The sequence below is a fragment of the Canis lupus genome, chromosome 12, assembly GCF_011100685.1.
Source record: "Canis lupus familiaris isolate Mischka breed German Shepherd chromosome 12, alternate assembly UU_Cfam_GSD_1.0, whole genome shotgun sequence".
In the NCBI taxonomy this organism is placed as follows: domain Eukaryota; kingdom Metazoa; phylum Chordata; class Mammalia; order Carnivora; family Canidae; genus Canis; species Canis lupus.
The window spans coordinates 65,187,811-65,214,372 of record NC_049233.1 but is presented as its reverse complement, the minus strand read 5'-3'; the positions used below and the strand labels follow the sequence as shown (position 1 = coordinate 65,214,372).

The 26,562-nt window shown below is 46.0% G+C and overlaps 1 protein-coding gene across 5 annotated transcripts in view; it reads left to right on the top strand.

The window, feature by feature from the left end:
* Positions 1-26,562, top strand: part of SCML4 (Scm polycomb group protein like 4) — a 105,926-nt gene that overhangs the window by 62,308 nt on the left and 17,056 nt on the right. For 4 of the 5 annotated variants that reach the window (XM_038554870.1, XM_038554869.1, XM_038554871.1 and 1 more), the window contains 3 exons: positions 1,509-1,638; positions 3,812-4,012; positions 8,319-8,513. In XM_038554870.1, the coding sequence (XP_038410798.1) occupies positions 1,509-1,638; positions 3,812-4,012; positions 8,319-8,513 (526 nt within the window). Of the gene's footprint in view, positions 1-1,508; positions 1,639-3,811; positions 4,013-8,318; positions 8,514-17,992; positions 18,316-26,562 lie in introns of those variants that run through there. The other variant, XM_038554872.1, reaches the window with a different exon arrangement.

Sequence of the window (26,562 nt, the reverse complement as noted above, 5' to 3'; positions counted from 1 at the left end):
TGTGCAGTGTCGCCCAAGAGTGCCCTAACCGTCCAATATAAAAATTTCAATCTAAAGTACAACTCCTCAATTGAACTTCCATCTCCCTTCTCTATTTTTACCTCCAGCTATTATCACCTTCTAACATACTATATCACGTACTTATTTATTCTACTTATTGTCTATTACCCCCAATAGCAATTTTACCCTCAATTCCATGAGGACAAAGACTTTCGTCTGATTTGTTCTCCTGTTGTATCCCTAGTAACTAGAAGAGTATCTGGTTTGCAATAGCCACTCAATACATATTTGTTGAGTGAAGACATGAATAAATGTGGAATGAGTGCATAATTAGCAGTAAGAATACTTTTTTCCATGACTGTTACTATTATTCTATCTTAAAAATCCAGGAAGCAAGTTAGGATATGGGTGAGGTCGGCCTATGATTAACAACAGAATGCAGACCCTTGCTACGCAAAGTGTGGTCCACAGACTACAGCATCAGCAGTGCCTAGAAGCTTGTTAGAAATGCTGAATCCCAGGTCCCACCCCAGACTTTCTGACTTAGAATCTACATTTTCATAGGACCCCCTAGGTAACTGATTGCATCTTAAAGTTGAAAAGCACTGGAGCAGTGGCCCATAATCTTAACTGTGTATTGGAATCATCTGAGTACTTTTTAAAACTCCTGATGCCTTGGTCCCACTCCCAGAGATTGATTTAACTGGTCTGGAGTAGAAGACAGACAGGTCAGTGGTGAAGAGGAGAAGTGACTGAATTATTCATTATTTTTTTGATGGTGAACAAGGATTAGACGATTTTCTGTCAAACCTTGGTACGGAGAGTGACTTGTTGGCATTGACATAATCAACCAACCAGTCATCTCCATCTTATTCCATAACAACAAATCTCAGCTCCTCCTTTGTGATTTCCAGTGAGTCCTTTAAGGCGGCTGCTTCTCACCACCAGAGAATACACTCAGGACCACACTCAGGCTGTCCTTGACAGTTTCTGCTTTTGGAAATAAACACTGAGCAGTATGTCAACCTCTCGGAGAAATGGTTTCTGCTCTTTTTTCCCCAGCAGGATCTAGTGATCTATGTGAGCAGAAAGCTGAGCAGAGACTGAGGAGAGCTTCAGAATCAGTCTCTGGTTGCTGTTGGGAAAGCCTTGTCCACAGGATTCTAGGGATTTGCAGCCTGGGAACTGCCCTGCATCCTGCATTCAGAGGGCTCATAGGCCTCAACCGTTCATACCTCTTGTGTTCCCACACTCATTGGCTGATACAGTCATTTCCTGGGTGGCTCCACCATAAGAGTGGAGTGTAGAGCTGATCTCTGAGTGTGACCCCAAACACTCATGAATTTTGATCATGAGCTTGAATCTGAAGTTCAGCCCCTTAGTTGCACAATAGAAAGGTGTAGAAAAATGATAGAGTAGCAATGGTTAACTGATGTCCAGGAAAAACTAGGGGCAAGTGTGGAGAGCATTTCCAGATTTTCCTTGACCAAATGGGCTCTGTCTTGCAGCTCAAGTCTCGGGTTCTTATGACTCCTTTAGCCCTCTCGCCTCCACGAAGCACACCGGAGCCCGACCTCAGTTCCATCCCTCAGGATGCAGCCACCATACCCAGCTTGGCGGCCCCACAGGCTCTCACAGGTAGGTCAGCTGAATGACCTCTAAAGGCTGTGATGGCCAGCACGCCATCTAGCAGTTACTCTGTGAACTGGAACTGGAGAGCTGCCACTGAGATAGCTCCGATGAAGGACTTAGTGTGTTAGCTGGACAGCAGGAAGGACAACCGAATTCTCTGAGAACATTAGCTTAAGTGTCTCATAGATAGGATTACTTGAAACTTGGTTTTCAATGCATCTCAGGTTCAGCTGGTTTTCTTAAGATGGGACTAGAAAGGGGGGTTTGGTGGCCCAGTTTGGTGGCTCTTCACAGAGCCAAGTTTACTTCGCACCAAGAGTGAGCCTGCTTACCTTAGAGAGAACTTCCATCCCTGTGTTTGTGCTTCCAGGTCTCCTAAGGACCCTAACTTCCCTTAATCCCACCTGCTGTCTCCAATCCAGTCAGAATAGAGTTCAGTCCAGTCTTTCTCATGTCTGCCAGCAAACATTTCTATTATAAGAGTACCTGCAGTAGGATGACATCTCTCTCTCTCACACACACTCTCCCCCTCATCACAAGCCACCCATACCCCCTAACTCACGTGAACCCCATCAGTTTCCCTCCCATTGCTCTTTGGAAGAAACCAAACTTGTTTATGTGGCCAACAGAGCCCTGCAGTTCACGGCTCTTCTCTCAGTCCCTAGAGCCAACCCCTCCCCTTGGGGCTTCAACATATTGCCTTCCCTCTATCTGGAACAATCTTCTCTCTGGTCGCCCTTCTCCTCCAGTGTATCTCAATTCAGGCATTCCTTGCTCCAGAAGGCCTTCACTGACTTTCCTGCCAGGGTCCCCAGGATGGGCCCTCCTAGCACCTCCTCAGGGTGTCTTGAAGTGACAGTCCTGCATGGCTTCCTGTAGTGCTCCCAGTAGCTCTGCCTTCCCAATTGGCCCCCCAGCTCCGTGAAGCCAAGGACCCTGTGAATCTGCCTACCTAGCACAGTGCCTGGCATAAAGGTCCCTTATTGATTAGATTTCCATAATTATCTGGGATGAGTAAAGAGAAGGCAGCCTGGTGGAGGGGAAAGAACGCAGATTTTGACATCACAAAGACTTGGGTCCAAATCCCTGTTGCACCACTAATGAAACTTTAGACTTTAAAGCAGCCATCTGACCATTAAGCCTCAGTTCTTCATTAGTTTCTTCATTAGTGGAGGAAGTAATCGTACCCCACTCCCAGGCTTGTCTTGAGAATCACACAAGATAAAACATACAAAGAGCCTGGAATAGAGTAAGTGCTGAATAAAAACTTTCTTCCCCTTTGTTTTTGCCGTTTAATCCTTTCCAAATCCTGTTGTTCTCTTCTTTAAGTCCTTTTTGGACATCGTTTTGCCCTAGTGGCCCCCAAGGTAAGATCCTCATACCCTGGGCTAGGGGTGAGGGGGAGACAAAAGAGGCGTCGTTGCTATAGGGAAGAATATATTGACACCTATCATTAATTTTTATTTCTATCTCATTCTTTAAAATTCTCTATGTCTTGATTATGTTTTAAAATGCATGCAAATATATTAAAACAGTCAAGAATGTATATAACCTATAAATAAATAAACACATTTTGGGGCATGTGCTCAAATATACTGATGGGGTTTATGACTTTAAAAGTGTGGGGACCATTGGTCGGGCTCACCTAAATGGGCAGCTGAGTAATACATCTCTGGGATTATAAATAACACTCTCTTTAGAATTTCATTGAATTTATAGTCTTTGGAATAATCAGCATCGTCTTAATTTTTTTCATTCATTGAAAGTTAACTAAAAAAAATTGGCAAACATTACGTGTAACTTCACAGATTCTTTGGAGGATGAAGGAAGATTTTGTATGGGTACATGCCCGGTATGGAAATACATTTATACACATGGTCCACATGGGCCTCCATAATTGTCTGCAATTCTGACTTGAGTACATCAGAGGGGACACACCTGTCTATCTGTTCCCAACTAAGAGGTTCTCTTGAGAGCAGGCCCGGAAGTCCGGAGTGATTGGCTCTCTGGCCTCTCTTATTTCTCAAGTTGGGAAGAATCACTACCACTTTTGTCTTTTTCAGCTTTCCCAAGGTGAGGGCCAAGGGGGCACGGCTGAGGCATCCCCCATGCACACAGGAACAGCCCCCTGGCATGATGCAACCGATGCTGAGGGCTTTGTGGGTCTCTGTTTCCACAGTCTGTCTCTACATCAACAAGCAGGCCAATGCAGGGCCGTACCTGGAGAGGAGGAAGGTGCAGCAGCTCCCCGAGCACTTTGGGCCCGAGAGGCCCTCGGCGGTCTTGCAGCAGGCCGTGCAAGCATGCATCGACTGTGCCCACCAGCAGAAGTTGGTCTTCTCCCTGGTCAAACAGGGTTATGGTGGTGAGATGGTGTCAGGTAAGGCCCTGGGGCAGGTTGTATGAGGAGGGCCGTGGGTATCTCTCTGAAGCGGAAAGAAGCCATAGTCAGGCTTAAGGGACAGTGTGGCTAGCGTCTGTCTTCCATCTGCTGGGCTCCAGGAGCCTTGAATGAGTCTGTGTGCTGAGGTCCTCTCTCTGAGCTCAAGGAGAAGATCCTTCTAGACCTGGACAAGAAGATTGAACATCTGAATCTTGTTTCACTATCCCTCACTTCCAGCTCATCAGGAAATCCTATTGCTCTAAATTCAAAATATATCCAGAATCCAGCCACATTTCACCTCACAGCAGCCACTCTGGTTCTTTAAAACTCAAAGTCAGATCATGCTCCTCCCCTGCCCTACACCTTCAGTGGTTCTCATGTTACTCCAAGAAAAACTCACTTCCTTGTGAGGACCCAGAGGCCTTATGTGACCTGGGCCCGCCTACCTCTTTGATCTCGAGGTCACTTCTCCTGAATCCTCACTCTTCTGCAGCTATGGTGGCCTTTTTCTTACCCCCGTTATCTCCAACCATCACATCTCTGGGGGCTTTGCACCTGCTGTTGTTTCTGCAGTGTTCTGTCCCCAGCTATCCATGTGCAACTTGCTCCTGGATTTCCTTTGGGTTTCTACTCAAATGGTGCCTTATCCAGGAGCCCTTTTCTGACCGCCCTGTCTAAAATATCAGCCCTTGTCACTATCTATCGTCCCTTACTCTGCCTCACTCTTTCTTCATGGTACATATCATCACCATGCAGGGCAGTGGGGAAGCTCTTGGTCCCAAGCACCTCTCATGAGGTGGGCTGTTGTCTTTTTTAAAAGATGCTTCAGGGCCAGTCCCTTCTCCCATTGTTACCACCATCCTCCAGTTTCAGCTCTACCTCAGCAGCTTCCAGTGGTAGTGGCAGTGTCACCCCAGGTGAGAGGCTGGTTGAGAGCTCTGCCCCCTTCCAATGCTTGCCTGCAGAGCTCTTTCTGCCCTGCCTGTAGCTCTCTACACAATTGTCACCACCTGCCCTTAAGCCCTGGAGCACCAGGTCTTTGCAAGGTGTCTTGATTCCAAGGGGACAGTCTGATGTCTTCTTTGGCCCAACATCAAGGGCATGGCCTCCATACCACCAGGAGATAGGGAGAAGATTCCCTAGCAATGGGGAGCTGCAGATGACCCTGCCAACTGTCTAAGAGAGGGTCGGGGGAGAGGGGCCTCTAATGTCACTGGGCATTTTATTTAACTCTAGAGCCTCAGGGCTTGGGGGTGGGGAAGTTGTCCAACACAGCTTCCCCAGCCTGGTTGGTTCTGCCTACCTTCTGGAGTTCCTTCTGAGCAGGAAGCTGGGTCTGACTTGCTGGTAACTGATTAAAATAGAACTTGGCAAGGTCTAGGTGCATGTGTTTGACCCAGGATGACTTTTAAGAAACTTTAGCAGAAGCAGAGACAAGAGGAAAAAATACTGCACCAAAAGAAGCCAGGAGGAGAGTCTTGTCAGCCTTCTGGGATCCCATTGGCCATTCTTCTCCTGGTTTTTGTCTGAGAGCCAGGTTCTCAAACCTGGGCTGCCCTCTGAGGTTGAAGGCTTTGTCCTTTTCCTGCTGAGTAACAGGGCCCAAGACACAGAGACATGGTGCTGAGAGAAAGCTTCTCCTGTACTGTGCGCCCACCCTCTTGAGCAAATTCTACCTGAGTTCTTTATGGCCCCTCTCCCTAAGCTGGGAGAGCCAATCACATTTTCCCTGCTCAGCCCTTCTGTGGCCTCAGGGGCCTTGGCACTGGGGAGCAGGTTCTGCAGTGCCTGGCACCAACACAAGCCTGGGCGGAGCCCTGCCAACTTTCCCTTGGCTGAGGGATTCCCAGGGAGTCCAGAGCTGAGCACTCACTCGGTCTTAGTGTCTTGGAGAAGGCGGTAGCACTAGGGGACTCTTCATGCTGCCTCCTTGAGGTTGCAAAGTGGTAAGGTGGCCTTTCACATTACTGATGTGCTATGGAGGCTCAGCAAGACTGTGATAGCACCAGGATGGCTCAGGGAGGGACTCAAGGAGAAATAACTAGACTCTCCCACTCTCTACCTAGAACCTAATCCTTAGGGCACTGCTTTCCAAACATTCCCATGGCACAACACAGGAAATGGTGACATTGGTGCTGGCACAGTGAGCTAAAGGAAACCGACTGTCATGAGTGGGCCTTGGCGAAGGACTGGTAGTGCAGTACCCTGGAACCCTCACTCTGTCTGAGCCACACTATCCCAGAGGGGTAGACTTTATGGTCTCACAAATGCCACATCTGCTTCTAGGATGTGGCCCTTCCAAGCACCTCTGGGAGTGTATGAACATTGATTTAAGGGACAGACCTGATGACCCAGACTCTCCTGTTGTGGGTTCAGTTTCCATCACACTTAGTCTTCTAAAATATTGGAGGTCAACAGCAATACTCGCACTAAGAGGGAATCTCCAGAGTGTGTGAGTGGCTAGGATAAATTCCTTAGTGACAGCTTTTTGCCAGATCTCCCAAATAGAGTCACCTGGAGCATTAACGTGACAGGCAAGTGCCACTTAGAGGCCACATGAGCTGGAAAAATCACTCTATACCCTCTTCCCAATCTCCTCATCTGTAACACGGGGTAATAACTTTTTGTCTACTCTCCTCACCAGAGAGTCAGGAAGCCTGAATGAGCCGATGGATGTGAATGCTCTTGTCAAACTATAAAGAGCAGTACATACCAAAAATGGATTCTTTTGATTTCTAATTAAAATATCTTGTTTTTATTTTAGTTCTAAAATCAAAACTAGTTCTGGTGTTGCCCCTGCCCCAGTCCCTGCCATGTGCCTGCCTTGGGATAAAATATGGAAAACAGGGCTGCCCTCTAGGTGTTGACAATGAATGGCGGAGACCTGGGTGGGAGCAAATTGTCCTCTTAGGGTCTGCTCCTGTGGAACAGCGGAGCTGGTATTCAAGCGTCATGGGGTGAGAGAGGCTGCGAGGACAATTATAGAAAGGAACATGCTGGAAGAAACGTATTTCTTCTAAATTCTAGTAACCCTATAGAAATTGAATTTCATCTAGAATCACCATGGAGAAATTATTGTTCCTTTTAAGGGTTCTTCCCCAGAAGGGTAGAAAGAACCCTGAACTCTGTGATGCTGGATTAGAGCTAGAGACCTCAGCATGAACTCAGGTTTATTTGGATATATCTATCTATCTATCTAGATCTAGATCCCCCAATCAATCTATTGATTGAACTCACTCTATCCATCTCTCTCTCTCTCTCTCTCTCTCTCTCCAGAGAAATAATCATAATAGAATTGTATACATACATATGATTCTTAGCTCTCTCCACCGGAATGACCCAAAGCTACTGACACTCCAGTAGCAATGAGCATATCCAGTGTCCAAATCTTGGTTTCTAAAGATCACTCTTCAGTAACAGGGAACTAGGGCTGTCGGAGAAATGGCTGATTTAGGGCAGGGGCAGGAAAAATTCACGATGAATTTGAAGCATATTGAAGTGTCAGTAACCAAAAATTGCTTTAAAAAATGGGGGCATGTCATAGGGACACAGGACACCAAAAGTCCCAAAGACAAAAGATGGAGCAAATTAAGCAACAAAATAAATAGTATAGTATTGGATAACCTACAACGCAAAATACATATATTGCATCTACACTGATATTAATAAATAATGGAAGGAAGGAAGGAAGGAAAACGGAAGTTTTCTCTTATAAAGAATTCAAATGATATAGAGACTCTCCCCTCCTCAGGAGGTAGAGCTTAATCCCTTCACTGCCCTTGAGTGTGAACATGACCTTGTGACCTGTTTCCAAGGAATGGAATAGGGAGGATGCAGTGGAGAAATGCAGCAAGCACTATCTGGCCAGGTGATGAAGGCTGACATCCTAGTGATGTCCTGTGGACATCACATACCCCTGATCTGATGTGATGACAGGGGCGCTTCGATTCTTCCCCCAAAACCTTAATCCCAGTCAGATCATGAGAAAAACATTCGAAAACCACATATTGAAGGACATTTAACAGAATACCTGACCGGTACTCTTCAAAACTGTCAAGGTTATGCCAAACAAGGAAAGACTGGGAACCAGTCCCAAACCAGAGGAGACTAAGGAGATGTGACAACTAAACCCAGTATGGGATTCTGGATGAGATCCTGGAACACAAACAGGACATTAAGTGACAGGTGAAATCTGAATAAAGCTTAGTTAAGAACAAAGCACAACTTAACAAACAAAATCCTCCTTGCATGGACCCATGGCCCTCGTGCCCCATGGTGAGTTGCTGTCTCTGTGGCTTTCCAGTCTCGGCATCCTTTGATGGGAAGCAGCACCTGCGGAGCCTGCCTGTGGTGAACAGCATCGGGTATGTCCTCCGCTTCCTCGCCAAGCTGTGCCGAAGCCTCCTGTGTGATGACCTCTTCAGCCACCAGCCCTTCCCCAGGGGCTCCAGGGGCTCTGAAGAAGCCCAGGAGAAGAAGGAAGGCAGGATGGAGTCAGGTAGGCTTTGTCTGTCTGTCTTCCCTGTGCGCACAGGTGGTCCCAGATGTCCCTGCCCTCCTGGAAGCTCTGGTGAGCTCTCCTGCTGGAGGCTCCCAGGCTGCTTCTCTGCCTACCCCCTACCCTGGGAAAGATCAGGAATGGCCAGGACGAAGGCTGCCTAGACAGTCCCCATACAGGCTGTAGTGGGAAGAGATTATTCCAGCTACTGAGAGCTGATGTTAGAGCTTTCAGGCCTATGGTGCTAGAACTTAGACAATGAGACCACATCACAGATAATGAATGATTTTCTTCACTCTCCTCTAATTAAGACTCTTGGACACTTATCCATCATTGCTGAGTCACTGAAAGTCTACAACAGTGAGGAACAAAGGAATCCTGAAGAAACTAGGGCTAAGGAATAGATTATGTTGGTCTTACCTGAGGGCCACAGGGACCCACCCACCCACATCAATAGGCCATGAGTCAAATAGGTTTTTCAGTAAGAGTCAGTGTTTCTCTGTCATCACAGGATGGAAAGCGATCCAGGGGCTGACTGCCTTTTGTTGCAGAGTAGCTCAGCATAGGAAAGCTGCTGGGAAGGTTGGTAAGGGCACGTAGGGGCCACAACATTCTGCTCAAGGGGCTAGGAACCTCCACTTAGTGATCTTGAGTAATGGATTCGTAAAAAATTGAACATGAAAAAAATATATAATAATAATAATAAAAAAGTTGAACATGACTCTAGGCCCAGATTCCAGGTTCCCGAGGATGAGCAGAAATGTTGCCTTTTTTCTTTGTCTGGAAGCAGTATTGTTGATATATAAAGAACGCATAGCCAGTGAAACTGGAACCTAGGCATTATGTCATTCTACAAACATTTACTGAGCCCTCTTCTGGTCTAAGCATCATGTGAGATCTTGTGTTGTGATAAGACAAATGCATGAGCTTGGGAAAGTTTTAGGGGTATTGAGTGACTACTACAAATAATGCAAAATGAATACATTCGCACGTATGTGGTCACAGATAGGCTTCGAGCCTTCAACAAAAAGATGCTTATAATAAGAGTGGCTCTATCTTAAGCTTAAGAGGACAGCAGAGAAGAAAAAACCTAGATTCTTCGCATAGGTTTTTATTTTTAGATACTGTCAAGAAGGCTGTTTACAATTTTACATTAATCTCCCTGAGACCTGGGAAATGGGAAGAAATTTGGCCTCTACAAAGAACGCTACCTAATTAAATATGGTCTATGTGAGCAGATACTATATATATTTGTGCTTTATTGTTTTTGTTTGTTTGTATTTGATGTCTCTACATGTGCAAGCTTGGGAAAATCTTTTCTTCTCTCTGAGCCTTCATTTCCTAAATAGGGTGTTGGGGTTGCTCACGCATGGTACGCTTTCTGGTTCTGACAGTATGGCTCTGGCCTCTCCTGGAAGCCTTAGCTGACTCAGGAACATATCCTAAAGCTAATGTGTCTTTTAGTGAATCTTGCAGTGGGGAGAGCAGAATGATCTGATTTCACTGTGCAAACCACTGAAGCACTGTTACGTTGAACAAGCAATGACCCATAGGATATAATCATAAAGTCCCATAATTCATGTCTTCCATTCTTCTTTAAATGAATCCTGTGGGACCACTTTATTCTGTCCATGGATGAAATTTTGGACAAATCTTATGACTTCTCTTGCTCCTTTCAGGTAATGAAACATTCTCTACTCAATAATTAATATATCTAGGTCAGTGTAATAATCAAACTTCAAATTTCACTCAAAGTTAGAACTACTCCCCTTTCCCAGTTCAGACGTGCTTCAGGCCAGTTGGCTTCTCTCCACCTCACACCGAACTTTGTATTTTTGCCCCTTCTCATATCTAGCTAATAATGATTTTGAATCCTTCATGACCAGAGTAGGGGAAGGAAGAGAGGCAAGAGGTAGGAGAGTTTTTACTTGACTAATCCTGCTGTGAGTAGGAATCATGCTCCCTAGTTCTGGCAGGTGTTTAAAGCTGATTCTTCATCCTCTGGGCTCTTACACGGGTGCTTTGGTGATCCTACCATCTCTCACCTGCACTTTCCTTGACATGGACAAATCTAACTCTTCTCTGGCTGGTCACCTGGTCACTTACAATTCCTTCCATGGCCCCAAATCTGCAGGTAAATCTCTAGCTTCTTTCTGCAGAGGTCCCTTTGTGCCACCAGGCAGTCCCACAGAAAGAATCTGAGATGATCTAACTTTTTTAAGAGGCAGGGGGAGGGTGAGAAGGAGAGGGAAAGAGAATCCTCAGCAGGCCAGGGCAGAGCCCCACAGGGAGCTCAATCTCACAACCTTGAGATCATGACCTGGGCCAAAATCGGAGTCAGATGCAACCAGCTGAGCCACCCAGACGCCCCAAAGACTTTACTTTAGATCTCTCTTCTTTTTTCGTGTTCTAAAACAAACTTTTTATTTTTAAATTTTTATTTTTTTAAAGATTTTCTTTATCTGTGAGAGAGTGAACACAAGTGTGGGGAGGGGCAGAGGGAGAGAGACAAGTAGACTCCCCACTGAGTGGGGGCCTGACCTGAGTCTCGATCCCAGGATGCTTAGCCAACTGAACCACCTAGGCACCCCTAGATCTCTCTTCTGATGTCCTACATCTGGCCCCTGACAAACACTGCACATCCTTTGCCCAAACAAACTCTGGGCATGCAGGCTGAACCCTGCAGGCACCTCTCCTTTGTCCATCCGAGTAGCCACACTTTTAGATTTCCCATGGGAATCAAACAATAATCCCTTGCATATCTCGAGCTCCAGAGATAGATATCAAGCTATTCATATGGCCACTTTGGAACCCTTGGGAATATACTAGACTGTTCTCTCCATAATTCATCTTCTAGTCAGCCTGTTTCTCAACCTCTATATTTCTTTTGCAGGTTAGATGTAGGTAGTCACCTATAGGTATAAAACTGGCTTTCCACCATCTTTTTTTTTTTTTTTTTTGCAAGACCTGCACACTTCACTCTACCTTGGGGTGTCTGTTGTCTTGCAGCCTCAGCCCAAACTGAAACTAAAATGGTTTCGTTTTAACATCCTGTTCCAGGAACCCCCCTTCGGCTTTCCTTAAGTGATTATTGAGGAAACTCTTGCCTTGGTTTCTAGGATATTCTCTTCCCTCCCAAGCTCACCAGGCTGGAGAAAGTTCCCGTCTCTTTCCTGGAGCAGTGCAGCTGCCTCACTTCTTCCCTTGACTGAGACAGTTATTTCTACCTGAAGGCTGCTTTGCTTCCTAGTTGGCTTGGCTTCAGAAGCAATGACTCGAATTGTCTTCATGAGCCCTTCCCTAGCCCATGGCTGATTTGAAAACGTGAATTGCTCCAAATCCACCAACCTTGGGGAAATTGTTTCCATGCCATAGGTGTTGCAGAACCGAGCACAGTATGTCTCATGTGTCTGGGAACCAAACAGAAAGTGGAAGAAGCAGCTATGTCACCGTACGCTCTAAGTGGCCCCCTTGCCACAAGTCGTTTCCACCAGTCTGCTGTGGAGCCTAAAATGACACCAGTAGAGAGTTTGCCTTTAGATTAAGACATCGCCTTTTTAAGATTGCCTTGTCAAATTTCCCTTAAAGGGTAACACATTAAATTATTATTACTTCAGATGAAGAGTTAGCTTATCACCCACTATTGTGGCAAGAAGGGCACATGTAAGGGGAAAGGGATGGAGGCTCCATATCCCTCCACGTCATTCCTTTTTTTTTTTTTTTTTTTAAAGATTTTTTTTATTAATGATAGTCACAGAGAGAGAGAGAGAGAGAGAGAGGCAGAGACACAGGCAGAGGGAGAAGCAGGCTCCATGCACCGGGAGCCTGACGTGGGATTCGATCCCGGGTCTCCAGGATCGCGCCCTGGGCCAAAGGCAGGCTCCAAACCGCTGCGCCACCCAGGGATCCCCCTCCACGTCATTCCTAAACACGACTGCACAGTCTTGAGCTCGTTTGCACCAGGTTGCTCTCTGCCCCAGTGTTGTTCAGTCCAAGCTCTAATCTATCAGCCTTGGTGCCACACAGTTTCAGGGTTTGTCAACACTTATGAGAGCATTTCTAGAAGATGGTTAATCAGATGAGAAGAAAATGCAAAACCATGACATATAAGGAACTATCAAAGAAACAAGGTTGTTGTTGTTGTTGTTGTTGTTGTTGTTGTTGTTTTTAAAGATTTTATTTATTTATTTGAGAGGGGTAGGGAGAAGCAGCCAGAGGCTGAGCAGGGAGCCCACAGATGTGGGGCTCTACTCCGGGACCTTGGGACCATGACCTGAGCTGAATGAAGGCAAACGCTTAACCGACTGAGCCACCCAGGTGCCCCAGAAACAAGGTTTGTGGTCAAAAACTGGATGATTTGGGGGAAGACATGATTTCCTGATCCAGTATATGACAGCAGGTCATGTGGGATTGCTCTCTGTGGCTCTGCTGATAGATTTAATTCAACCTAAGGTCTCCCCACTCAGACTCTGGTCAGGAGCATCCTCATCACCTGAGAAAGGCAAAAGCTCAGAGGCCCTCCCACACTCATTAACAAGAGATCCCAGGTGTTTTGAAGACACATTATAGTTTGAGAAGTGTGGATTTAAGGGATGCTCTCCTTACCCTCCACTAAGGTAGAGAACTTGGCAGCTGCGGACCCAGGTGGAACACTTACAAGATATCTCCCTTGGGAGTCAGGTAGGTTGTATTCCTAAGGAACTTTGAAACACCAAAGCCAGGGACGCCTGGGTGGATCAGTGGTCGAGCATCTGCCTTGGGCTCAGGTCATGATCCTGGGGTCTCGGGATCGAGTCCCACATTGGGCTCCCCGCAAGGAGCCTCCTTCTCCCTCTGTCTCTCTCTCTCTCCCTGTGTCTCTCATGAATGAATAAATAAATAAAATATTTTTTAAAAAAGAAATGTCAAAGCCACAGAAGTAGAAGGGACGGCTTGAACGGTAGTGATCTCCCCATTACCAGTGACAAGTGCAGATGCCCACCTGTTGGAGCCATTAGGGGGAACGCTAATAACCCAGCGGAGAAGTAGGAGGAGATGTCACAGCTGGAGGTGACAGAGGCTAGCTCTGAGCAGCGGGTGCCCCCCGGGGGGCCCCCAAGAGATGAAAGTGAGGAAACCAAGACAGAGCGGCTCACATCGGAACAGAGAGAGGGCATCTCCCAAATCGCATTCTCAGACCTTTGATACCTAAACTTTCTCCTGTGATCTTTCTCCTGTGTCAGGGGAAGACCAGACTACCTGAATCCAGTCTGGACGGTAGAGTTCTTGGCTTGATTTCAGGAACTCTGATTATTTCCCTTTAATTCTCTTAACCGACAGCCCCACGTGGTGTGTTTTAGGAAGTAGAGCAGCTCTCTGGTGCTTTAGGAGAATGGAGGCAGAAACGTGGATCTGATAACATTCGTGGTTCTGTCAGAAGCCATGCGATGATCACAGGGAAATTTTACCTTAATCTTTGAATACTGAAAAGAAAAGGCCTCAATTATAAATAAATGTTAGCCAATGTTTTCCAGACTTTATTGTGCTCAGGAACCACCTGGCATCTTGTTCCAGTGCAGATTCTAGCCTCGGGGGGCTGGCGTGGGGCCTGGGGGTCTGCATTTCTAACAGGTACACAAGTGGTATTGGTGCTGCTATGGGGCAGCGACCACATTTTGCATGATAAAGCGTGGGCTCATCTAGGGAAATGTATACTTCATTTCAGGTTTGCAGTAAAATAAGTCTGTTTGCATTAGGACAGTGCCTCCCCTGTACAAGTGTTGCCACTGAAGATGCTCCAATGCCCATGGAGAGGAGGAGGCAGGTGTGCAAGTCCAGGTGAGAAAGGACAGGTTTGCTGCACTGGTGAGATGATCTTCAAGAAAAGAAGACAGGCAAAGTCCTCAGTGTGGCCTGGCCACCTGCCGCAGCAGGATCCCTGCTGTCCTTCAAGCCACCCCAAATCCCGAGAAGATGGCCATCCATTCTCCCAGACCCTTGTTGACACATCCTCAGTGACACTTAATTTTGCCTTCTCTTGCAAGAATCTGGGTCCGGATCTCGTCTCCCTGCTGGATAGACTTGGGGGGCAGAGCCTGAGATGTAACAGGTCTGCAGCAAATGTTTATGACTTGAACTCTATGCAACACAACAGAACACGTCGTCCGCTCGCCAAGAGTGCGGGAGACCTCTGGAAACCACAAATGTGATAGCTGAACTCTTCTGCGAGATTTAATTTCACGATTGGTTTCCTGCCTTTGAAGCTCTAACGTGATGGGAACAAACTGTTTACTTTTTCTCAAGTAGCTTTTTCGATACACAGATGGTAGGGGTGGGAGATGAGGAAGGACATTTGTTCTTGAAGCTTGATGTTTTCTTCCTGGGCTTGGTGGTCTTTGAGCCAGGTTCCAGAAAACCATCGGCGTAACAGACATTCACAGTGTGTTCCATTACAGCTGAACCCATATACCCAGCCTCTGGAAATCAAATCTGCTTCCTTGTTGAACTACAGGTTCATCTAACATGATAGCACTACAGAGAATGACTACACAGGGAATACCTATCTTTCTGAAAGATTGTTGATTTCTACAAGGAAATAGAGCTTATCAAGTGTCCCATGAGTTATATTACGTGGAAACATCATTCAGTCAGTCAGCAAACATTGAGTGAGCTTTCCCATTTGGGATGCACTGAGGCCCGCAGAGTCAAGGCCACTGGTTCAGAGCCACACAGAAAGGTCGCCATGGGGAGGAAAGTGAGCCCAGGTCTTCTCTTCCCTGACCCTTCGCTTGCCTCCCAAGCCAGTTGTCAGTAGCGTCCTGTGACCCAACACTTGCCAGGTAGGGTGTACGTCCTGTTTCCCCGGCTCAGAAACTCAGAAGCCTGACTGCACAAAATGGATGTTCACAAGTGGCTTGTGGTGCACCTGTGTCAGTTCATCTCGTCACGATGTAAAAGAACAAAACAAACCCCAACCCCCCATTTAGCAAAATCCAGGCCAAAACTGTACTCCAAATACATTAATTCTCTTTTATCCTTCTGGGTTTCCTATCTTGGCTCCAAAGAGTGTTTCATTCATGCATCTGTGCTCAGGGTACATCCTGGCTGGATGACAGCCACAGGATAGGCCAAGCCCATCATTCCAGACACCAGGAGAGCTCACCTGTCTTTACAAAACCCACACAGAGTGGCCTACTCCACCAGACATTAGGCAGAGTTTGACCTGGTATTTTAAATAATATGTGGAACGATGGAGGCAAAAAAAAAAGGAAAAAAAAGAAGAAGAAGAAGAAGGAAGGTGTGTTATACCAGATTCCCTGCAGCTGCTTGTCTCTCACTGCAAGCCAGTGACTGGAATATCCCAGAGCTGTGCTTGCCCCATCACAGCCCGGCCCATGTGAACAAAATGAGCTGTGCTGTTCTCAAGCCAAGGGTTGGAAAGAGGGTCATGTGGGAGGAGAGCAAGGAGTATCAGTATCCAACTCAGGTGTTAAGAATCCTCTAGAAAGTGTTGATGGAAAGGTTCAAAGAGGAGTGTCCACAAGTCCTGCAGCAAATACAAAGGAATTCCTATATTTTCAGACAGATAGGTCCAGGGGGAGCCCCGCCGGAGCTACTACAGCATAAGATGCAGAGTGTTCACCAGGGTAGGATTTCTAATCTGAGTTCTGCCCCCAGGCATCAATATGAGTTCATTTCGGAAAATTTATTTATTGTGTTTTCGATTATGTCATTTATGAAATTATAATATCTGTACATATTTTATTTAATTTTATAAAAGATTTTATTTATTTATTCATGAGGGACACAGAGAGAGAAGCGGAAACATAGGCAGAGGGAGAAGCAGGCTCCCTGCAGGGAGCCCTATGGGGGACTCGATTCCAGGACCCCGGGATTACACCCTGGGCCGAAGGCAGATGTTCAACCACTGAGCCACCCAGGTGTTTCTCTGTACATATTTTAAAACACTGAGCTAGGGACACCTGGCTGGCTCATCAGTAGAGCACATGACTCTTGATCTCAGAGTTGTAAGTTTGAGCCCCTGGGTGTCGAGAGTACTTAAAAAAATAAAATCTGAAAAAAAAAAAAAATATTGAGCTAAAAGGGAAAAATATACCCTCGTGGAAAAGGCCTGAATTTTGTGGAGTTTAAAACTGATTTTTTCAATGTTCAGTAATTCATTGAACCTCTTTGCATTGCAAGGCTTATGTTCTCTTTTGAGTCCTGTAGATACTGAGGAAGCACAGACAAGTATTCAATAATTATTGTTAAATGCATGGATGTTCCAATTAAGCCATTATATACCACTCTAAGATAAATTTCATGAACTCTCTCCTATTCCTGGGTAGTTTCTGGGTCTTGTACATAAGCAGTAAGCCATTTGCTGAAAAAAATCCCATAAACTTTCTGGCAGAGAACCGAATAGGTACTCTTTGGCAGAAACTTCCTAGCTGCAACTGAATTAATCATTATGATTTCCAACCTGATATTTGGAGTCAAGAGAAATGAAACAAATACACTTTTCTCATCTGTATTAGTTAGCTGTACGACCAATTACCCCAAAACTTAGTGGCTTAAAATAACATTTATTATCTCAGTTTCTTGTGACTCAGGAGTTCAGGGGCCACTTAACTGGGTCCCCTGGCTCTGGGTCCCACACCAGGCTGTATCTCGAAGCTCAACTAGGAAAGGATCCACTTCCTAGCTTATTCGTGGGGTTGTTGGCAGGATTCAGCTGTTGGTTTCTTGCCATATATAGGCCTCTCCACAGAGCATCTCCCAACCTGGCAGCTTGCTTCACTAGCGTTAGGAATCCTGGAAGGTATCCTCAGCCTCCCTGAAAGTCAGGATGTCCCTTTAGAACCAGAACTTACAACCTGTCCTCTATCCTGGTGACTCCAACCTCTTCTTGTTTGAGGACCGCTTTTAATTTCCCGAAAGTTCTAAAAAGACCAAAAAGTCTGGGGGCTGTTGAGGAAACAGCATGCCTGCGAAAGGTGGCCCCCTACCCTCGCCCTCCCCCACCTCTTAGGAGTTGGCCATAACAACGTGGGTGGAGGCCTGGCAAAGCTGCAAGACCTGAGGGGGGCTGCTTATGGAACCTGCTCTCCTCTCCTCGTGAGACTGGAAGGGCATTCATTATCCCAGACGGCTGACTTTGGGCAGAACTGCCTTTGGGCGAAATTTTCACAGGCAAAAATCAAGCCATAGGCCTAGAACAAAGTCTTAGGCAAACCAGAAACACTGGGGAGGGCTGCAGAAGTTCAGGTGTCAGGCGTTAAAATTATGGCTGGTCTCTGTGCATCTCATTAGGGGAGAAAATATATAAATGTACTTAAATGGACCAGAGGGGAGTCATAAGGTTGATTCTGAGGCCTGAGTGATCTGAGCTTTGAGACGAGCTTAAAGGGAAAAATCTATACTGGCCAGAGACCAAGTTAATGGAAAATTTAATTGAAGCGAATGAAATGCCAAGCCCCATAGGTGGTGTGGCCTGGTGCCCTTTGAACCGGGAAGGCCGGGACAGGAGGCCGCAGAGGGACCTGAGGGAGAACGTGATGAGCTTATCTGAGCAAGGACGAGGGCGGGACTGAGCCCGGGAGAAGGAAAGTCTGCACACCTCCCCTAGAGCCTCAGTGAAAGGCAGTCCGGGGGCAGAGAGGAAATGTGCTGATTTGTGCCACCGAGAAGTCCTTAGAGGTCCCCTGGCTCCCGCAGCAGCAGCAGCAGCAGCAGCAGCAGCAGCAGCGCTGAGTGCTGGGCCCCAGGGCGCTGAGAGCAGCCAGGGAGGCGGCCGGTGGCAGTGGCAGTCGCAGCCACCAAGGTAGGAAACAAAGGCCCAGCAGCTCCCCCAGGGCCCTGCTCTTGTTTCCGGGGCTCCTCACCCCCTGGCCCCCTTCCAGTCTCTGCTTCTCTCCTTGCCCGTCTTTCTCTGCATTCCATAGCTTACAGGCTACATGCACCCCTAGGTGGTCGCCCGGTCTCCCCCAGCAGGGCCCCGGGGGCCCCCTGGGCCACTTCCCCTTCTCATCTGGGTGTCAGAGCTGGGATCCCTGGAGCTGCCGGGCTGCTCCCCCGCGGAGCCCTCTGGACGCCGCTCCAGGGGGGTGACTTGCCTGCCAGCCTGGGCAGACCGGCTGGTCGTGGATCCCCAGCAAGGCCGCGGCCCCCCAGCCCGGGGGAGGGTGGCAGTGATGGTCACAGAAGGGGCTCGCTGTGCAGCTGCTCCTTCAATGGAGAAGTTATGACTGATGTGGGGAAGTAAGGTGGGGAGTGGAGGGCGAGTGTGTGTGTGTGTGTGTGTGTGTGTGTGTGTGTGCATGCGTGAGACGGGGCGGGGAGAACTGTTTGTACTGAAAAACAATAGTTTCTAAGACTCTGGAATTTGGGAGTTATTATTGCATGAATAGGTATTATTTGAGAATAATTTTGCAGATGGTGGTATTGTGGCTTTTTCAGGGCTTCATTTGCTTAAAGAATCCAAGTAAAGGGCCAGCTTCACTGTTTTGGATTAAACAAGAGGCCAAGTTCACATACTATGAGCAGCTAGGCCTTGGGTCCTAAATGACAAGGGGTCACCAGCAGCCTGAGCTAGAACCCCGCCAGCGGTGTCTGTACTTTCACACATGTGGGTCCCTTTTGCCTCCCTCTGCCCCTCTTGCTGCTCCGGGACTTTCTCTCTCTCTCTGGCTCCTGGCTTTCTCCTTCCTGTCCCTCTGTCTCTTCCTGCTTCCCTTTGGACCTTCTCAACATTCCAGGTGCTCTTGCCCGACCTGTCCAGAACTGCAGCAGGAACGGGTCGCATGGGGCGGGCGACCCAGAAGCCTCTGCAGAGGTGAGGGAGGAAGGGGGGTGCCCACACATGCCTGGCCCCCGAGTTTGTTCCCAAACAGGGAGGCTTGGACACAGGTCAAAATCAGAAGCAAATGGGTACACCTTGAGGCTCGAGTGGGTTTGAACTCTTCTAGAGTGTTCTTTGGCTCTGCTCATGGGCTGGATTTATATGCAGTGGCAGGGGTGTGGGGGGGGGGGATGTAGTTCACAGATCAGCAATTCTGAAAAAGGAACACCAGGCCCTCCTGACGGTTCCTAAGACATTAAACCCTGAAAATGTAGCCGCCTTCTTTGGTTGGCACCATTGGGGTGTTTGCCTTTCTATTGAAGCCTCCTCCTGTGATCGTACAAGAGCAGATTATTCCCTTTTCTGGAGGGAAGATTTAATGATTTTACAAGCGGCATCCTTTGCCTCTTGGGTAGAGGCAGGGAGATTTTGGGGAAAGTGCACGAGACCCCCTCTCCCTGACCCCGCTTTGCTGAGCTGATGTTCTCCATGGAGATCAAACGGCCCTAAACGGAGACAGGGTTGGATCCTCTTGTTTAATACGAGGTTCCGGGGTGATAAGCTCAACATCAGATGAGAAGCGATTCTCTTAAAAATTGGGGAGAAGGGCAGCCCGGGTGGCTCAGCGGTTTAGCCTGGCCTTCAGGCCAGGGCCTGATCTTGGAAACCCGGGACTGAGTCCCACATCAGGCTTCCTGCGTGGAGCCTGCTTTTCCTCTGCCTGTGTCTCTGCCTCTCTCTCTCTGTGTGTGTGTGTGTCATGAATAAATGAATAAAATCTTTTTAAATAAATAAATAAATAAATAAATAAATAAATAAATAAATAAATAAATAAATAAATAAATATCAGGGAGAAGAGGGCAGAGAACGTCTTAACCTGCCAGCCCCGTGGCTTGCCACGGGTGTGTGCGCAGGAGTTGGAGGTGCAGAGGTGCAGAGGGCACGCGTGTGCCACAGTCCCAGGACTGCTGACCCCAAAGCCACAAAACCCACTGAGAAGCGTAATTCCCTCCTCAGGTACTGATTTGGTCTTTCTTCTTTTGTTTTTGTTTTTGTTTTTGTTTTGTTTTGTTTTTTGGTCCTTCTTCTTATGGACTCGAAATAGTGGTTTCAGGCAACCAACAATCCACGGGTCATGCTGTGAAATTCTTAGTTCCTAGAAGCTCTGCATACCCATAATTTCTCTCCCTGGATGTTGACAACTTCATAGTTTTGAATAGTACAAAAGCGAGGTATCCAGCAGTCATCTTTTTGACTAAAGCAAGAGGAATTGGGGTTAGATGCAAGGAACTTTTGGGCAGTGAGATTTGCAGTACAATGGCCTAATTGTGAGGGAGACTGTAAAGTCTCTTGCAGGAAGCTTTCAAAGAAGAGGCTCATTTATTTTCCTTAGTTACCACCCACCTGAAAAGAGGGCTTGGTACCAATTCGGTGCATCCCAGGGGTCAATGCACCGCCTTCACAATCTTTGCTACGTCCACGTAACAATTGCAAAAAGTGTTTACTCAAGATATTCCTTTAAAGAGATCCATTTCTTTTTTAACTTTTTAGCTGTTCATCGCTTTAAGCAATGATACCGGATCAGGGAAATCATAGTTTGATGGACTAGTTGTATTTTATTGCTGGACACTAAAATACATGCCTACAAAAAAAACAGCGTTCACCTGTTGCCATGTCTTCCAAAAAGATAACGTGTTCAAGTCCTAATTTTCAATGCCTGTGACTAGGACTTTTCTTTAGAAATAGGGTCTTTTGGGGCACATGGGGGGCTCCGCTGGTTAAGCATCTGACTCTTGGTTTCGGCTCAGGTCGTGATCTCAGGGTCATGAGTTCGAGCTCCATGTCGAGCTCCACGCTTGGCATGGAGCCTGTTTAAGATTTTCTCTCTCCCTTTCCCTCTGCCCCTGCCACACCTGCTGGTACTCTCTCTCTCTAAATAAAAAAAAAGAAATAGGGTCTTTGCAGATGTAATCCAGATGAGGTCATACTAGATCATGGGCCCTCATCCAGTGACTGATGCCTTTCTAAGACATTTGGACACAGACACAGAGGTGCAGGAAAGATGCCGTGTGGGCTTAGAGGTAGATTGGAAGGATATTTCTACAGTGAAGGATTGTTGGCCACCACCAGCAACTAGGTAGAGGCAAGGAAGGAAACTACCCTTGAGCTTTAAGAAAGGACATGGCCCTGGGTGCCTGGGTGACTCAGTTGGTTAAGCGTCCAACTCTTAGTTTAGGCTCAGGTTGTGGTCTCAGGGTCATGAGATCGAGCCCCACATTGGGCTCCACACTCAGCATGGAGTTTACTTGAGTTTCCCCTCTCCCTCTGCTCCTCCTTCTGCTCTCTCTCTCTCGAATAAATAATAAATAAATCTAAAAAAAAAAAAAAAAAAAAAAAAAAAGAACATGGCCCTGGCCCTGCCAACACCTTGATTTCATATTTCTAGCTTCCAGAACTATAAAAGAATACATTTCTGCTATCTTAGGCCACTAAGTTTATGGTACTTTCTGTAGCCTTGGGAAACGAATACACCAAAGTCCCACCCAAAATCGTCCCCTGTCCCACCAGTGGGAGGCATCTACCACTTGGGGGAAATGCTGGGCTAGCTGCTCTGCGCAGGCCCTCTTCCGTCCTGTGGGTGAATGATGATGGCCTTCATTGTGTCAGTCATTTTCATACTTTGGTATGATGTGAGTGTCAGCACCCCCATTTATAAGGGTGAGGAAAAGGCTGTTTAAACCACATTTGAGCAGATGTGTCTCATCAATTCTGAGCGGCACCCCAGTGCGTGCACCTGAATGTGCTGTTCACTCCAAGGCTTCCTGGGGGTTACAGGCTCTGCGGAGCCGTGGTGGGTGGTGGGGGTGGGTGGAGGGCTTATGGGTCTGTCTCCGCGGTGGTTCATCCACTGTGTCTGGAGTAACTGGTGTATCCTTTGCTGGGTACAGGGCTCTTGCCTGATGGTGTCTCAAGTTGGTTTTATTTTTTGATGAATTCATTTGGATCATAGCCCAGAAGCTGACTTTTATTACCTTTGATCTCACCCATGGTCGTCAGCAGTTTTTAAAGCAAGAAAGTCCATGTTCCCTTGCTCCCCATTTCTGCACATCATCATAGGAGAGCAATCTTCCACCTGCATCTGTATTTCCCAGCTATCGTGCAGGCTGGGGAATTATCTGCATTCTCTACCTTACTGCTCTCAGAACTAGGAAGACATATTTAATTTGGCTTTAAAATATTTAATACACGGAATAAATGTTTTCATTACATCTTTATCACTATTTATCATGCATCGACATGAAGAATTTATATTTAGTCCTTTATAACCTGAATTGTGATGCATATTCTGTGTACACTGCTCGCAGTGGCCCAAATGCCTACTCAATAACTATCGTGTGCACGCACCATCTATGCCAGATACCATACGTTGCCTCCTCACACGTACCAAGGCACTTGCCACCAGAGACACAAGAAGGATCGGTGTCTCAGATATCGAGAGCATTCCATCAGGGAGCATAATGACAGCCTTACTGCTTACGGCCTAGAATGGTGCTAGCCTAGTAGGTGCTCAGTAAGTGTATAGTTTTCCTCCTCCTCCCTCCATTTAGGAGGCAGCCTGATATATAGGCTCCATAGCCTGGTCCGCTTTGGAGTCTTCCCACTGATGTCTTCTGATTCAGATGGAAAAGATGCAATAGATGTCATCCAGGTGAAGAGGCAAGGAAGGATACTGACGAATGTTGAGCCTTAAGAAAGAACATGGCCCTGGGGCACCCTAGGAGGTGCAGTCAGGAAGCGTCTGACTCTTGGTTTCGGCTCAGGTGGGAGGTGAAGGTGTAGACATCCAGGTTCCTGAAGACACCCTGCAGCACTCCACTGGCCACAGAACACAAAGCACAGAGCATGCACACACTTAGGCCACGCAGCTTACTCGTGTCGCAGCGGCCAAAGCAGCGTTTGTCGGACTTGCCCATATAACACTCGAGGACGTGTTCACACCTAGCACCAGGCTTCTGCAATGAATTTTTTAAACAGCGTTAGTGAGATGTAACGTATCGTACAAGAGTGCGACAACACGGTGGTTTTTAGTGTATTCACAGAAGTGTGCAGCCACAACGGTAGAAGACTTTCAACACCTCAAAAAGCACATATCCTTTAGCTCGCACCCCTTATCCCCCCGCCCCCATGCCCTCAGCAACCACTAATCTACCTTTTCTCATTTATAGATGTATAGATTTGCCTATCCTGGACATTTCGTGTAAGTGGAATCACTTCATATGTGGCCTTTTGTGTGACTGGCTTCTTTCACTTAGCACAATATTTCAAGGTCCATTCACACTGTAGCAGTATCATCAGTATTTGTTTCCTTTTATGCCTGAATAATATTCCATTGTGTGGATAGGGCTCATTTTGTGAATCCATTCATCAGCTGTTAGTCTTCTGGCTTATTTCCACCTTTGGGCTATTAAGAATAGTGCTTCTGTATATATTCATGTACCAATGGTTGTGTGGACATATGTTTTCATTTCTCTTGAGTGAATTCCACCTCAGAGTGGAATTGCTGGGCCGTAGAGTGACTCTTGTTTGAACCAGTTGAGGAAGAGCCAGACTGTTTTCCAAAGAGGCTGAACCATTTTACAGTTCACATCAGCAGTGTATGAGGGTTCCAGTTTTTTTTTACAGCATCATCGACATTTGTTATTATCTGACTTTTTATTATAACCATCCTCGTGAGTGTGAAGCTACGCTTCTTTGTGGTTTTGATTTGCATTTCCCAATGACTAATGATGGGGAACATGTTTTCGTGTCTTTATTGGCCATTTGTATATCTTCTTTGGAGAAAGGTCTAGTCAAGTCCTTTGCCCATCTTTAAATTAGGTTGTCTTTTTCTTATTGGGTTACTCTGGAAACAAGTCCCTCAGGAAATATATGATTTGCAAGTATTTTCTCCAATTCCATGGGTAATCTTTTCACTTTCTTGGTGCTTTCAATGCAAAGACGTTTTAAATTTTGTTAAAGTCCAGTTTACCTATTTTTTCTTGTGTTGCTCATGCTTTTGGTGCCAAATGTAAGACTATTTTGCCAAATTCTAGGTCATAAAGATTTATTCTTATGTCTCCTTCTAAGAGTTTTATACCTTTTTGTTCTCATGCTTAGGTCTTTGGCCCGTAGTGAGTGAATTTTTGTGTATGGTATGAAGTCAGGGTCCAATGACATCGTTTTGCATGTGGATATCCAGTTGTTCCAACATCAGTTGTTGAAAGGATTTTTCTTTCTCCATTAAATGATTTTGGCACTCTTGTGGAGAATCAGCTGAACGTAGACCCATCAGTTTATTTCTGAACTCTCGATTCTATTCCATTGATCTCCGTGCCTATTCTTATTCCAGTATCACACTGTCTTTATTATCATTGCTTTGTAGTTCGCTCTGGAATTGGGAAGTGTGAAGGCTATATTTTGTTCTTTTTGCATGATTGTTTTGATTAATCTTGGTTCCTCGAAAATCATGTGAGTTTTAGAATCAGCTTGTCAATTTCTATGAAGAAGTCAGCTGAGATACTGACAAGAATCACATTGACTCTGTGGATCAATTTAGGGTGTATTGCCGTCCTAACAATATGTAATCCTCGGATTCATGAATTCATGATTTTTCCCCATTTATTTAGATCTTCTTTACTTATTTTTTTAAAGGTTTCATTTATTTATTTGAGAGAGAGAGAGAACAAGCAGGGGGAGCAGCAGGCAGATGGAGAAGGAGAAGCAGGCTCCCCACTGAGCAGAGAGTCCGACATAGGGCTTGATCCCAGGAACCCGGGATCAAGACTGAGCCAAAGGCAGCGGCTTAACCAACTGAATCACCCAGGTGCCCCTAGATTTTCTTTACTTTATTTTAACAGTGTTTTGTAGTTTTCAGTTTTACACTTAAATCTATTCCTCCATATTTTATTCTGTTTAATGCTATTATAAGTGAAGTTGTTTTTCTTAACTTCATTTTCAGACTGTTTAATCTGAAACACAGCTGCTAATATTTGCATGTTGATCTTGCATCCTGCAACCTTGCTAAACTTGTTTATTAGTTCCAATAATGTTTTTAATGGATTCTTTAGGATTTTCTATATATAAGAGATAGTTTTCTTTCTTCCTCCCCATCTAGAAGCCCTTGCTTTCTTTTTCTTACCTAATTGCCCTGACTGGAACTTCCAGCAAAATATTGCATAGATACAGTGAGAATAAGCATCCTTGTCTTTTTCTTGATCTTAGGAGGAGAAGCATCCAGTCTTTTCACCATTTACTGTGGTGTTAGCTGTAGGTTTTTTGTAGATGCCCTTTCCCAGTTGAGGAAGTTCCCTTCTATTCCTAGTGTGTTGAGTGTTTTTATCAGGAAAAGACATTGAATTTTGTCATACTATTGGGATGATTGTGCTCTTTTTTTAAAAATTCTATCTAGATGGCATATTACATTAATTGATTTTTGACTGTTAAACCAACCTTGCCTTCCTGGGATAAATCCTACTTGGTCATGGTGTATAAGTCATGTTATATGTAACTGGATTTGATCTGCTAGGATTTTGTTGAGGATATTTGCATCCATATTCATAAGAAATATTAATCTGTAGTTTTCTATTCTTGAGATGTCTTTTTCTGGTTTTGGTGTCAGGGTAATAATAATAATGGCCTCATAGAATAAGTTGGGAAGTATCCCTTTCTTATCAGTTTGGTTGGTTGCCATAACAGAATACCATAGTCTAGGGGACATAACCAACAGAATTTATTTTCTCACAGTTCTGGAGGCCAGAAGTGTAAGATCAAGATCTTATCAGGGTTGGTTTCTGTTGAAAGCTCTCTTTTCTTCATGATTTGTGGACAGCCACTGTCTTGCTATGTCCCTTCCTGGCCTCTTCTCTGTGCATCTGTGTTGCTGGGGGACAAGGAGAGAGGGAGAAAGAGAGAGAAAGCACATGTACGTGAGCCAGCATGTGCATGCCCTGTCTTATGTCTCTTCATCTTCTTGTGAGTACTATCTGCCTAACTGGTTCTCTAAGATTAAGTTCCTAACCTTAAGACCTCACTTAATCTTTATTATCTCCTTATATGTAGTCTCTTTGGGAGTTAAGGCTTCAAAATATGAATTCTGGAAGGTACACATCAGTCCATAACATTCCTCTTCTATTTTTTGGAAGAGTTTGTAAAGAATTGGTTTTAGTTTTTCTTTAAATGCTTGATAGAATC